The 15,215-nt window shown below is 41.5% G+C and overlaps 1 protein-coding gene across 5 annotated transcripts in view; it reads left to right on the forward strand.

Annotated features, from left to right (window-relative positions):
- Positions 1–10,879: 10,879 nt before the first annotated feature.
- Positions 10,880–15,215, forward strand: part of ZNF286A (zinc finger protein 286A) — a 38,741-nt gene continuing 34,405 nt past the window's right edge. For all 5 annotated transcript variants that reach the window (XR_004302649.1, XR_004302650.1, XM_032431834.1 and 2 more), the window contains exons 1-3: positions 10,880–10,961; positions 11,359–11,607; positions 12,572–12,660. Coding sequence is in view for 3 of the 5 variants with exons in the window: in XM_032431834.1 (XP_032287725.1) it covers positions 11,571–11,607; positions 12,572–12,660 (126 nt within the window). In the remaining 2 variants the exon portion in view is untranslated. The remainder of the gene's footprint in view (positions 10,962–11,358; positions 11,608–12,571; positions 12,661–15,215) is intronic.

A 15,215-nucleotide genomic window follows, 5' to 3' on the forward strand; every position in this document is an offset into this window, starting at 1 on the left:
TTTATTTATTTGACAGACACAGAGAGAGAGCACAAGTAGGCAGAGCGGCAGGCAGAGGGAGAAGCAGGCTCCCTTGTGGGCAGAAAGCCGGATGCAGGACTGAATCCCAGGGCAATGGGATCATGACTTGAGCTGAAGGCAGCCGCTTAACAGACTGAGCCACCCAGGTGCCCCTATACTATTAAGGGTTCTTGTAATTAGTTTAGTGCCACACAGCATTTTTAGAGAGTGAAATAGAACAGAAAAGAAGAAAAAAACACTAGAGTTTATAACATGTAATAATAATATGTCCTGTTTCGATGCACTTTTCCTTCTGTTCTGTGTTTGTGCATACTTGGTTATCATGTAGTGTGTGTGCTTGTGTGTGTGTTTTCTGTGAGTCAGATACTCTGACCCCACAGAAATCAGTGATCTGACCCAGTCTCCAACCTCATATCTCTCTCCCTTATCCCTTACCACTACTTTACCCTCCACTACCATCCTCAATCCACTCCAGCCTCCTGGATATTCATCATGCCAAACTCTATCCCCAGATACCCACATAGCTCTCACTCACTCACCTTTTTCAGATCCTGTTTGAATGTCATCTTTAACACCAGAGTCTTCCCTCAACACCATATACAAAATAGGGGAGCCCAATAATGCCATTCACTATCCCCCTTATTCACCTTATAATTTCTTAATGATACTTATCTCTACTTGACATATATTTATGTTTACTATTTTCCTTTCTCCACTCCAAATATAAGCTCCTCTGTTTTGACCAATGTTGTATCTGAAGTAAACACTTAATAAATGTTTGTATTGTCTTGTGCATTCTTTATTAGATTAACTCCTAGGTACTTTTGTTGATCTTGTGACTGATGTCTTACAACATTTACCCTTCCACCACATGAAGACACAGCAAGAAGTCTGCATTCTGCAGCCTGGAAGAGGGTTGTCACCAGAACTTGACCATGCTGGCACCCTGACCACGGACTTCCAGACTCCAGAACTGTGAGAAATTAATTTCTATTGTCCATAAGCAACCCATCGTATCCTGTTACAGCAGTCCAAACAGGCTAAGACGTGTTTGTATTTATTCTTAGGATTTGAGAATTAGGCATTCTATCAACCATTTAAAAAAATGATATTTGTACTTCACTGAACTTGAAATATAGTCCTGGTACTAATATTACTAAGTAAATACAATATATTTTAATATAGCAACACAAAAAATGATTACATAAATTATAGAGCCCTTGGTAGCAACTTATAATATTTTGCCAAAGGGAAATATTGTATTTCATTGTAGATTATTTTTTTGTTCTACAGATCACATGTACATACCCACCCCAGGAGAAAAAAACAATCAGTATTGCAACTGGTATAGCATGGAATTGTTTTAATTTTCACTGGTAGTTTATAGCAGAAAATTGTTTTATTGTGAACAGCATATAGAATCTTGAGTAAGACCATCTTCATTGGGTCCCTGGGTGGCTCAGTCGTTAGGCGTCTGCCTTCAGCTCAGGTCATGATCCCAGGGTTCTGGGATCAAGTCCCACATTGGGCTCCCTGCCTGGCCAGGAGTCTGCTTCTCCCTCTGCCCTCCCCACTTCTTGTGCTCTTTCTCACAAAAATGGAGAGATAAAATTTTTTTAAAAAAAGAAAGACCATCTTTATCATCTTGAGCTCTATTTTACAAAAGGAATCTACCTAGAAGAAATACAGTGAAGCATAATAGCTTATGGTTTACTTATTTACTGGATAGGAAAAGAAGAAATTAATACTGAGTGGTTGCCTTCCATGTGCTCAGCACACCTGTTCATTGCTCTATATACATTATCTTATTTACTCTAAGAAGAATGTTCCTATCTTATTTTTTTAAGTTTCATTTATTTACATAATCTCTACACCCAACATGGGGCTCGAACTCATGACCCCGAGATCAAGAGTCCCATGCTCTTTAGACCAAGCCAGGCAGGTGACCCAGAATGTTCGTTCCTATGTTAAAGATAGTAATCATCATCTCCTTTAAAGACAAAGAAATGAAGGCTCAGGGAGTTACAGTAAATAGCCCAAAGTCACACCAGCAGAAAATGACATTCAAGTCAAGAGCCAGGTATCATTTAATTAACAATTAACAGACTCATTGCTGAGCAGGAAGCCTGACACAGGGCTCAATCCCAGGACCCTGGGATCATGACCTGAGCTGAAAGCAGAGGCTTAACCAACTGAGCCACCCAGGCACCCCTATTTTCCTGTTTTTAGAACATCTTATATAAGATAGAGATTTATTCCTTAAAAGTTTGGTAGAATTTGGAGTGTGGTCTCTTATTTCAATTTTTTTTATGGTAATTGATCTGTTAAATTTTCCAATTTAATTTTGTACTGATTTTTTTCATTGTATATTTTCATAAATTTATCTACTTTATTTCTATGTTTTCAAATGTATTATTTAATAATCTGTTGTGTCTCCATTTTTTTCTGCTTATTTCATCTGTCTGCTTTCCTTTTTTTAAATTTTTTATTGTTATGTTAATCACCATACATTACATCATTAGTTTTTTTGATGTAGTGTTCCATGATTCATTGTTTGTGCATAACACCCAGTGCTCCATGCAGAATGTGCCCTCTTTAATACCCATCACCAGGCTAACCCATACCCCCACCCCCCTCCCCTCTAGAACCCTCAGTTTGTTTTTCGGAGTCCATCGTCTCTCATGGTTCATCTCCCACTCCGATTTCCCCCACCTTCATTCTTCCCCTCCTGCTATCTTCCTCTTTTTCTTTTTTTTTTTTTCACAGATATTTTATTATTTGTTTGAGGTACAGATATGTGATTCAACAGTCTTGCACAATTCACAGCGCTCACCATAGCACATACCCTCCCCAGTGTCTATCACCCAGCCACCCCATCCCTCCCACCACCACCCCCCCACTCCAGCAACCCTCAGTTTGTTTCCTGAGATTAAGAAGTCCTCATATCAGTGAGGTCATATGATACATGTCTTTCTCTGGTTGACTTATTTCACTCTGTCTGTTCTTTTTTAGATTCATTACTGTCACTGCAGGTTTGTGTAACTTCTTAATCTATTCATTGAACCAGCTTTAGGTTTTATCTTCTCCATTGGTTTTGGGGTATGCTACTTCATTGACTTTAATCTTTTATTATTTCTATATTTATTTCTTTTGCTTAAGCTGTCCTTCTTTTTAGCTCTTTGAATGGACTCCTTAGCCCACTTGTTTCCAATTTTTCTAAAATGTGTTTAAAATTGTGTGTATCCCCTTGAGTACTCTTTTGGTTGTGTCCCATAAATTTTAAATGAATTTTTTCATTGTGTTCCCTTATTTCTTTCACTATTTCCTCTTTAACCCCAAATGTATTTAGTACTATATTTCATTTTGGTTTCACTATTCAGAAAGAGAATTTTTAGCTCTCTTTTCATTTTTGATTTCTATTTTATCACATATGCTCAAAAAAGACAGATCTGTGCTTATCCAATATGGTAGCCAATAGCCATATGTGGATAGAGAACTTGAAATGTGCCTAATATGAATTGAGATGTGCTCTCAGTGTACAATACACGTGGATTTTGACAACTCAGCACAAAAATGTAAAGTGTCTTATAAGTAAGTTTGATATTGATTAAAAGTTAAATATACTGGATATATTGGGTTAAATAAATATATTTATTTAATACATTTCACCTCTTTAAAAAATTTTTAAAAATATGGCTACTTGAGCATTTTGTTTTATTTTTTAAATTTATTTATTTGACAGAGAGAAAGCACAAGCAAGGGGGAGCATCAGGCAGAAAGTGAAGCCGGCTCCCCACTGAGCAGGAAGCCCAATGCGGGGTTCGATCCCAGGACCCTGAGATCATGACCTGAGCCGAAGGCAGACGCTTAACTGACTGAGCCACCCAGGTGCCCCAGATACTAGAATGTTTTAAATTACATATGTGGCTTACATTATATTTCAATGATCTATAATATATATAGTGACATAGATGTGTGATATTTAAACTCATCGAGGCATCTTCTGTATTTGAGCCTATAGTCAATTTTTCTGAATAAGGCCTGTATTCTAGAAAAGAATGCATATCTGTTGCATGTCAAGTTGCATGTAAATCTATTTTCTTGAGCTTCTTAATCCTGTTATTAAAACTTCTATAGCTCTCCTTCCTCTTGTCTGCTTGTTGTATCAGTTTCTCAAGGGTTACATAAAACTTTCCTACTACAATTATTGATCCGTCTGTCAGTCATTCTATCTACTTGATCTCTGATTTCTTTTATAAGTATACAATGGGTCTAGATGAGATGATATGTAGACTTATTTCTCCCTGATCCTGCCTGCTGAGTTCATTATAAATGCTAGAAATAACAAAAAAGAACTCTGACAGGTGGAAAGAGGAAGATGGACTGGGTAGAGAGACAGACCTCAGGACTAGAGCAACAGAATGGTGGCAGGGCAATGCACGACCCAAACCTAGCTTGAGAAGGTGGCCCAGGAAGGCTCATTCCTCCCCCAGAATGAATAGAGGCCCTACCTATAATACCAGGGGAGCCTGGGAACACTGGAAGGGGGACACATGGGAAGCCCCACTGACAATAAGAAGCCAGGGAAAGTATTCTTCTTCTCTACCAGCCTGACTCTCCTCCCCCATCCAGAACACCAGGTGGATGGGCAGCACCTGCAAGTAGGGGGGAATCTGCCACAATCGCCCAGCCAGGAAGCCTCTTTGTCCCTTAAACCTGAAACCCACCTCCCCAACCTAGAGCTAAGGTAGGAGGGAAGTGTCACTAATGAGAAATGGCACTGACAAAGGGGAACCCACCACTACAATTATCCTGATTGAGAAGCTTCTTTGTCCCCCCAAGCCCAAGACCCCTCTCACGCACAGAGAGAAACCAGACTCTAGATGGCACACTCTGGGGGATCTGACCACAACAATCAGTTGACCCAGGAAGTGCTCTCTGTCCCAGCCAGACCCGGGAACCCCCACCTCCCCACCACAGCACACATCCACACCTACATGTAGAGACACCAGGTGGTTGAGTCGTACTGGCATGTGAATGCCACCACATAGAGGGCCCAACCCAGGAAGCACTCTTCTTCCCCACCTTAGCCCAGCCTGGGGAAGCCCTTTCCACCCACTCAAGCAGCACCAGCAGGGACCAGTGGGAGCCCCAGCAGTGCCAGATAAACCAACCAGAACAAAACTGTACCACAAAGGCTCTGAAAATTAAATTCTCACTGAGATCACAGCCCACAAAAGTAGGCCAAGACCTATATGCTAAACCTAAACAGGGTGACAGCAGTCTAAAACAGAAGATTTAAATAGGACCCAGAGTCTTCTAACATAACAGGCAAAATATCCAGGAATCAATCCAAAATTACCCGTCATACTAAGAACCAGGAAAATCACAACCCGAAGGAGAAAAGGCAGCTGACAGTGCCAACACTGAGAAGAATCAGGTGTTTGAATCATCTGACAAGGATTTAAAGCAGCCATCATTTGAAAAAATATTTTAGTAAGAATTTACAAATTCTCTCAAAACAAATTAAAAAATGGAAAAATCTTAGCAAAGAAAAGAAGTTATAAAGAAACAAATAAACATTATAAAACTAAAAAATATAAATACTGAAATAAAAAACCCATTGGATAAACTCAATAGTAAAAGAGTGGCGATGACAGATAATAGGATCAGTGAACTTGAGTACAGATCAATAGAATTTACTCAGTCTGAAAAACAGAGAAAAACAGACTGAAAAAAAAATTAACAGAGCCTCAGGAACCTGTTGGGACAATGACAAAAGAGCAATCTTAACATCAGAGTCCCAAAAGGACAGGAAAAAGAGAGTGGAGCTTAAAGAGTAGTCAAAGAAATAATGGCAGACAAGTTCCAAAACTTGGTGAAAGACATAAATTTATAGATTTGAGAAGCTGAACAAATCCCAAATAAATCAACATAAAGAAATCCCTAATGAGACACAGCATAATTAAAATTCTACAAACTGAAGGCAAAGGAAAAATCTGAAAGCAGTGGAGAAATATCACACTGCCTACAAGGGCACACCAATTTGAATGACAGCAGGTTTCTCATTTGAAACCATGAAGGCCAGAAGAAAATGGCACATTTTCATGTGCCGTCAATTTGAAGGAAAAGAATTGCCAACCATGAATTGAATATCCAAAGAAATGAAGAGGTAATCCAGACATTCTCAGATGAATGGTAACTAAAAGAATTTGTCACTTAGTGGACCTACCCTTAAAGAATGGCTAATAGAAATTCTAACAACAAAAAAATGATATAGCAAGGACTCATAGAGCATCATAAGAGAAAGAACAATGGAAAAAGCAGAAATATAGGCAAATACAATAGATTATACTTCTCCTCATGAGTTTTACAAATATATAGATCCCTCTTTTGTCCATTATGATGTTTTATCTTGAATCTAATTCTATTATAAACATTTTATCTGGGTATTCTTTTAGTTCATATTTGCCTGGTACATCCTTTGCCATCACTTTGTTTTCAATTTTTCTGTGTTGCTTAGTTTCCAAGGTAAAGAACATATTGCTGCATCTTGGGGTTTGTGTTAGTTTTTTTTTTTTTAATTATTTATTTGAGAGAGAGAGAGCATGAGCGGGGCCGGGGTAGGGCAAAAAGAGAGGGAGAAGTAGGCTCTCCACTGAGCGGGAAGCCCAACACAGGGCTCAATCCCAGGACCCTGGGATCATGACCTGAGCAAAAGGCAGACACTTAACTGACTGAGCCACCCAGGTGCCTCAGTTTTTTGTTTTGTTTTTAATTCAAAGAGATATTCTCTGCCTTTTGATGGCTGGGTTTGACTCATTTACATTTTTTGTAATAAATCATGTAACAGGTCTTATTCTGTGTTTTCCCTTGACCATACTTGTTGTTTCTTGTTTTCCTCTTGTCTGGGTTTCCATTAAATAATCAGTTCTTGGGGCGCCTGGGTGGCTCAGTCGGTTAAGCATCTGCCTTCGGCTCATGATACCAGGGTCCTGGGATCCTTGCTTAGTGGGGAGTCTGCTTCTCCCTGCCCTCTGCCCCTCCCCCTGCTTTTTCTCTCTCTCAAAAATAAAATCTTTTTTAAAATAAAATTTAAAAATTAATAATCAGTTCTTTTGTTCTGGTTTGAATGTCATACATCTACTTTTACCCTCATGGTACTTGTACCTAATTTATTAAAACTCACACCTATGTTTCTTCCCCCAAACCCATCTATTTATCAAGCTTGTGAATATGTATATCCTCCCTCTACTCAAGACAAGTAACTTAGTTACCTCATTTGTGCATTTCTACTTCCCAACCTCATCCTCAATGGTATTAAAATTTTAGTGGAATTGTTATGTACATGTAGTTGCTGTCATCTTGTTTCACCACTATCTCTGTTCCTTGAAGATGATAATAAATCCTTTACTAAATTATTTTTGCCCTTACTTTCTTTATATCCTAAAGCATCTTCCTGAATTCTTTTCCTTCTTACTGACGTACATCCTCCAAGAAAATTTCCAAGGTCTTGTATGCATAAGAGTATCCTTATTTTGACTCATTTACACGATACTTAATTAAAATATAAAATTCTAGATTCAAGGTTTATCTTTTAGAATTTGAAAATATCATTACACTTTCTTCTGTAGTCAGTACTACTAGTGAACAATTAGATTTATTTATTCAATTATTACTTATTAAAGGGCCATAAAATGCCAGGCACTGTTTTTGACACTGGGGATTTAGCATTAAACTCTGTTTTATAGGTGATCTGTTTTGTCTCTGGGAGTTTTTAGAATTTCTTGCTATTTATTGTGTAAGAGGTTATGAAGAGTGACTGCCAGTTAACCTGTAAGCTAGACCCACGCAATGGGAGGCTCCTCACCCCCTCCCCTGCCCTTGGAAATGTATGTTCTGCCCAGCATTCCCACAGTAGGAGTCATTTTGGGGTTGCAGCCTTGAGAGAGTGATGTGTTATTGAGACCATGTGGACTGAATATGTGACTGAAGCCAGTTAAAGCCTCTATAGACACTTTAAAGATTCTGGTGGGTGGGTGCAGAGATCAACTTGTCTCTTGAACAGCTGCTCAAGAGAACCTGGTATGTAAATTCCCTTGCTTATTAAAATTGCTGCCTACCAACCTGGAGTAGTCTGCCTCTTTCTTCAGTCTCTCCTTGCCATATATGGGGGCCAGTTTCAAATTCCACCTAGGTTGCAAATCAGTATTTATATCGTTAGATTTTATTATAATATGTGGTATCTTTTCATATTTTTCCTGTTTGACTTTCTAGGAGCACTTTCGATTTAAGTTCCTTAACTTTCATTTCTCCATAATCCTTGATTATTATTTCTTAAAGTATTTTATCTGTTTATTCTTTTTTCTTTCTAGGACTCTCATTATATAAATAACTAGTCAGTCTCCATGTTGCTTAACATTTCTTTCATATTTTTCAGCTTTTTATCCCTTTCTGATATCTTATGGAAGAGTAGAGCCCAGCTTTAAAATTCACTCTGGCTTTACATATTCTGCTATTCAATAAAATATTGAATATTTTCTTTCAACCATTTATTTTTAGCACATGGTTTTGTTTTTATGATAAGTTCTTGTTAAATATTTCTTATCTCCTCCTTTATCTTTAAGGATAGCTTTTTTAAAATACATATATCTTATCCTAAATGGTCTACTAATTCTGCTTTATCTTCTATAAATTTTTCAGTTTATTTTCTTTTTATAGCAACAGAGTTCTTCTGGTATTTTTTTTCCCCTGTAAACCCATATTCTCCAAGCCCAGGTTATAAGCTGGTTAACACAGGAAGGGCCCAAGCTGTAGACCATATGTTTGTATGTAGAGAGGGCAAGGAGTACTTAGGGGGATTTGAGTTATTTTAAAAGCAGAGAACCTATGGCATTTACCACTCTCTTCCTACCAGATGATCTTATCCCTCAGAGAACCTCTCTATCTCTACCTCTTTTTTTTTTTTTACAGTAATCGCCTGGCTCAGTGTGTGTGTGTGTGTGTGTGTGTATCAGTGTAGGAGAAAGCTCAATAAAACCCAGCCCAGCTCTAGGGCTACCCTGTGCAATGGTGAAGGAGTGGGCAAAGACTTACCCAGGGCAATGTGGGAGTAGATGGAAAGGAGCACAACAAAATACCAAAAAGCACCCCCACTCCCTGCAGTCTCCTTGTAGCATCTGTCTTCCATTGCTGCTGCCATGACCTCCCTACCTACACCAACACACACACACACACACACACACACACACACTCCTAGGACCAACTGTAGCCACCTATCTTCCAGAGGGATTCCAATCAATTTTTCAAAAGTTTCTCAATCCAACAACTTCCCTCCTTCCAAAAGATATTCGGGTTGGGTTTTGGGAAAAGAGCTAGCCACTTACGTTAGGATGCTGTATTAGTAACCTTTTCTTTGCATAGCAATATTACTATATACTTAGTGGCTCAAAACAGCATACATTTATTATCACCCAGTATCTGCGGGTGAGATCTGAGCACAGCTTAAGTGGGTCCTCTGCAGCCAGCTATTAAGGTGTCAGCCAGGACTGGGTTCTCATGTGAGGACTCTACCAGCAATGACCCACTTCCAAGCACCAGGGGGTTGTTGACAGGGTTTAGGTTCTTGCTGGCTGTTGGTTGAAGTCCACCCATAGTTCCTTGTCATGTGAGTCCCCCCAACATCAACCCTTGCTTCATCAAAGCCAGGAAGGAGTCTCCAACCAAGAAGCATTAGACATGTCACCTTTGTTGTGTTCAATTGTTTAACAGTGAGTCACAGGCCCTATTCATACTCAAGAAGAGGGGATTACACAAGGGTGGGAGCCACATCAGATTATGGGAGCCAGAGAAGGGGTGCCTTCTCGTGGGGACTAAAAATCATCTTTCCCCAAAGTTTTTGAAAGCCATTTCAAAAGTTTTAAGCAGTAAAGTTACATTAGGTTCTTGCTCTAGAATGATCACTGGCCAGAAAGTGTGGAGAATGGACCACTGGGAAAGAAAACTGGAGTTAGGGAAATCACTTAGGAGACTGAGTGTAATCCTAGTGAAATGGGGGTAGCCAGAAATAAGGTAATGCCAGTGGGAACAGAGAGAGATGGACAAATGGGAGGGTTGTTTAAAAATGTAATAAATAGGACCTGGAGATAAATAGACAGTGAAAAGGAAGAGTTGAGGATATTCTGGTTCTGGCTATTGCAAGTGGGTTTGTGGACAGTGAAAACAATTCACTGAGAAGAGGAAGAGCAGTTTAGGTGTTTTAGAGTTTGGGTGGGTAGGTTACCGCAAGAGCAGAATTAGAGACTAACCATGCTCCATTGAACAAACAACCTCTTGTGATAAATTTAATTTCTATGGCTGCAAAGAATGCGTTGCTCCAAGTTGTTGAAACTGGCTGAGTCTTTTCAACTCATCTATTTCACACGAGTTAATTTCCGGTATCACAAAGCAGTAACAATCTGCTGTTCCCAAAAATACACCTATCACGTTGTTGGAAGGCAAAGGATGAGTCTGGGGAGGACAAAAATATGGGAAAAGCCATATACTGTAATATAGCTTACAGCTGAGTCATTAGGGTTGAGCTCCTCAGCAGCCCTAAGCACTGCGCTGCAGTCCCACGAGCAGACAAAGCTCGGGTACCGCCACTAACTCGGCTCCGTCTTCCTGGCGTTCGCGCTCTCTCTTGGGTGAATCCCACACCAGCGATGCGGTTCGATACTCTCGCGAGAGGGAAGGAGACCACGGCTCCTTCGATTCTCCCAGCCGCGCCACGTGTGCTCCCACCTGCAGAGAAACGGAGTCTGGCCACCCCCAGGGGCTTCTGGGATTCGTAGTTCCGGGGCTGGCTGAGGCCTGCCAGCCTTGCCCCGCTCCTTCTTACGCATGCGCGACTCCGAGCTGGCCCAAGAAGTTCGTAGCCTTTGTGAGGCCCGGGATGGGAGGTGAGTTGGACGTTCCCATGGCGCTCTTCTCGGCTCAGCCCTGATGGTGGCCCCCGGGGCATCAGTTCGTGCCGAGTCGGGGCTGGAGTGAGCGTTTGTGGAAGGGCCCTCGAAGGCGGACCATGAGCCCCATCCCTTCGCGCTCCGGCCCGAATCCCGCCCGCGGCTGCCGCCTCCCGGGGACGCGGGTGCGAGCGCGGTGCCGGCGGGTGCGCGAGGGGCGGGGCGCGGGGCCGTTGCGGAGCTTTGGGGAGAGCCCGGAGCGCGGCGGGATTTGTCTGCGCGCCTGGTACCTGGCTGGTCCCTCGCAGCCGCTCGGTGCCCCCAGGGACAGCTGCAGGCGGCAGGGACAGGCACCTGGCACCCAGCCTCAGGGATGCTGTCCCCGGGTTTCCAGGTTCCAGCCTCGTAGGACCGAGCCAGGCTCGAGAGTGAGGAAGAAGTCCGACCCGACCTGATCGAACGAAGCCTTCCAGCAGAGCCCCGGGAGGGAAGGCAGGAAGGAGGACGACGAGGCCACGGGGGCTTCTCACTATTCTGCCTGGAGAAGTCTGAACTGGGGCGGGAGGCGGGGATCGGAATATTCAGAACCGGGAGCAGGTGGTGATCATGGAGACCGACTTGGCCAACATGCCCGAGAAGAGAGGTAAGAGTTGCTGGAGTGTTGTTGAACTTGTGTTGTGGAAGGGCGAAATTCTTTCCTCCTGAAGGGAAAAATCAGTTGCCTCCCAGGAGGTGGCTCTTGGCGGAGAGGGCCGTCCGTCTCCTTTGTCTGGGGGACCGATGGGCTCTTGGAGGGAGCACGAAGGGCTTGGTGTGGGATCCACCCCCCCTCTCCTCTCCAGCTGGGCGCACAATGGACCCTTCAAAGCCACCCCCAGGATCCGAGCGGAAGGTTAGCTTGTAAGGCGTGAGCATAGCCTCGATTACTTTTTCTCACCCATTCTTCCTCCCAGATGCTTATGCCAACCAAGCCTCAATCATGGGTCTGAGAATTTAGCTTTTTGGTTGGCAAAAATATTTTCCACACCTTTTATGCCACTTTGCACGATTACCATGTGATTTCAATAAGCAAATCATTTTTTGTGTTATATAGGAGAAAATGGGCCTAGAAGTCAGTGACTGACTTCCAGTTTACTAGAGCAGTCTTTGTTGAAGTTTGGTCTGTAACCTACATCAGGATTACCTTCCTGAGCGCCTGTTAGATTTCTAGATTGCCGCAGACTCAACTAATGATAATTATTTGGAGGTGGGATACAGCAGTCTTCGTTTTAAATAAGCCTGCAGGGTGATTTTTGTAAACTATTGAGCCTGTTTTTCTGATATGGACATTAAGCTCAGGGAGAAAACTGACTTAGTTTTATTTCTAGAACAGAGAGTGCCATCTTTCCAGAATGTGTTAGAATTATAGCAACTGAGTGAATTTAAGTCCTGAGTAGCAACACTTCTGGACATTTCTTCATGATCCTGGGATCCTGGGTTGTTTGGGGCTCCCTTCCCTTACAGTGTTTGTAGGGAGCACCATGAGTATGGTGGAGGGAATTTTAGACTTGTAAATCTGAGTCACAAGATGGATCTAGGCCCCATCATTACTGCTTTCTTGCCCTTAGCTCTGTCTTCCCAGGATTCTCCCTTTTCCCAAGAGCGGAGCACAGAAGAGGGAGAAGTGGCAGCTCTGCGCCTCACAGCCAGATCCCAGGTGAGTGTGAGTCTCTACTGGTTATTAAAAATACCCCCTTATTTCTGGGAGTACAGATGCACTCCCTTGTTTTTCAGGTGGAGTTTCTTTGTCCACTAGAGCCCGTATAATAGAGAGCTGGGTTCCAGTTCTAAGGGACTACTTGGGTATCTAATGGACTCAGTAGAAAACGTGTTCTACGTACCCACAGTACCTTCTCGGCCCAGTATTTATCGTCATTCAATAGGCATGTAGAAAGCATTGCCCTTCTTTGAACTTTTATGCTTATTTCTGTGCTTGGATAACATAGGAAACTATTTTAAAAGTAAATTTGGGGGGCGCCTGGGTGGCTCAGTCGTTAAGCGTTTGCCTTCAGCTCAGGTCATGATCCCAGAGTCCTGGGATTGAGCCCCACATCAGGCTCCCTGCTTGGCGGGAAGCCTGCTTCTCCCTCTCCCACTCCCCCTGCTTGTGTTCCCCGTCTTGCTGTGTCTGTCTCTGTCAAATAAATAAATAAAATCTTTAAAAAATAAATAAATAAAAAATAAAAGTAACTATGGCATGTACCTATTAAAATACGTTTGTCTAAGGGAAACAACATACATATGAGTATTAAATAGAAAATTAAGAAAGCACCTTAAATGCTGAAGTGAATTATGAAAACAAGTATTCAAATAGTTCAAGGAAGTGCTAGAAAGGGAAAGCCTGTGGAAGGTTTAATTTAAAGAGTTAGAACCCAGCCCTCCAAGATGATGAACGCTAAAGTATTTTAGAGGTGAAGTGTTATGTTTGCAGCTTACTTTCCAATCCTCCCCCCACCAAGAGAATATATATCAAGAATTGTTGAATTTGAGTGGTGCTTGTACTATATGGGTCAATAGTGTGTTAGTCTCTCAATTTTTTGTATATTTGAACATTTTTATGAAAAGAAGTTGGGTAGGAGAAAAGAGCTCTCCATGATGTGTGTGGCATACCTCTGTTAGCCTTTCTTTTTGCTGCTATAATCCAGAGTGTAAAAAGTAGACATAGCATATTGGTACTGTTTGAAAAGTGACTTCTCAGGACCCTATTTTTTTTTTTATTTAAGCAATCTCCACACCCAACATGGGGCTCGAACTCACAACCCTAAGATCAAGAGTCATACGCTTTTCCGACCAAGCCAGCCAGGAGTCCCTCCTCAGGATCCTTATATGCTTATTTCCATTGGTTTCTCAACTGCCTTACATGAGTATTGAAGACTGTATCAGTCAAGAGGTTTTAAGTTGCAGCTCATGAAAATTCAAACTGGCTTAAGCAAAAAGAGTTGAGTAACATAACTGAAAAATCCGGGTTTGGCTAGAAATAGAACCCAAACAGTAATATTAGCACATAGTCCACTGAGCTTTTTTTTTTTTCCCCTCTCATTGGATTTTGCTCTCAAGCAGACTTTTTTTTCCTAGTGCCTGTTCCTAACTAATTTAGGCTTACATCTTCCCATGTTGAAGACCAGAGGGAAAAAAGCATCTTCTCTCCTAGTCATTCCAGCTCAAGTCCTGGAATTAACCCTTGAATGGGTATGAGGTACATTCTGGCACCACTATGGGCCACATATAATTGTAATTCTCTAATTAATTGGTGAGACCTAGGGAATATACCTGCACACACTCATACACACACACACCCCACCCATGAGTCGGGGTTGGAATTGGTACTACCTGCCAAGCGTAGGGGCCAGAGGAGAATCAGGGTGTAGGTACCAGAGGGAGGGTGAATGCTTTATATATTTCAGCACCTTGATAATGAATTCAAGACCGTTACAGCTTCAGGGTGGATTAAATCTTTTATGGAAAAAAAAAAACAAAAAACACTCTTTTCACATTGCATTAGATTTTGTTTGATGTTAACAACTACCTTTCTTACTAGAATTTGCCTGGGCTGTTTTTTTTTTTTTATCTTTAACTTACTAGATTTTTAAAAATATTAAAGTTTTAATTCTTGCTCACTGTAACCAGGTGAACAGCACAGACATATATAAATATAAAGGTAAAGATAGTATTACTTACCTCCCCAAATTCAGTCCTCCCCTCTCCCTACTGAGGATAACAGTTTGGTGTATATCTCTTTCCACTTCCTTCTTATCCCCAGCTTTGGGATTTTTGTTTGAGTGTCCTTTCTGTAAACAGGATGTGGTTTTTTTTAAAAACCCATTTTATAAGGTAAATGAACTAATTCATATTAATTACTCTTTTTTTTAAAAGATTTTATTTATTTGACAGAGAGAGAGTACAAACAGGGGGAGCGGCAGAGGGAGGGAAAGAAGCAGGCTCCCCACTGAGTAAGGAGCCCTAATCGGGGCTCAATCCCAGGACCCTGGGATCATGACCTGAGCCGAAGGCAGACGCTTAACCCTTAACCGACTGAGTCACCCAGGTGCCCCCATATTAACTACTTTTATGTTTCAAATTTTTCTTGCCATGTGATTTTTATAATTCTGTTTATTATGCTTTCTTTATTCTTTTGTATTTCCTGCCTTTTGTGCAATAGTTTGCATTTTTGTTCTGTTTTTTTTCTTTTAATGGTTTGGAAATTAATTTCTA

Source organism: Phoca vitulina, unplaced genomic scaffold, assembly GCF_004348235.1.
Source record: "Phoca vitulina isolate PV1807 unplaced genomic scaffold, GSC_HSeal_1.0 scaffold47, whole genome shotgun sequence".
Taxonomy (NCBI): domain Eukaryota; kingdom Metazoa; phylum Chordata; class Mammalia; order Carnivora; family Phocidae; genus Phoca; species Phoca vitulina.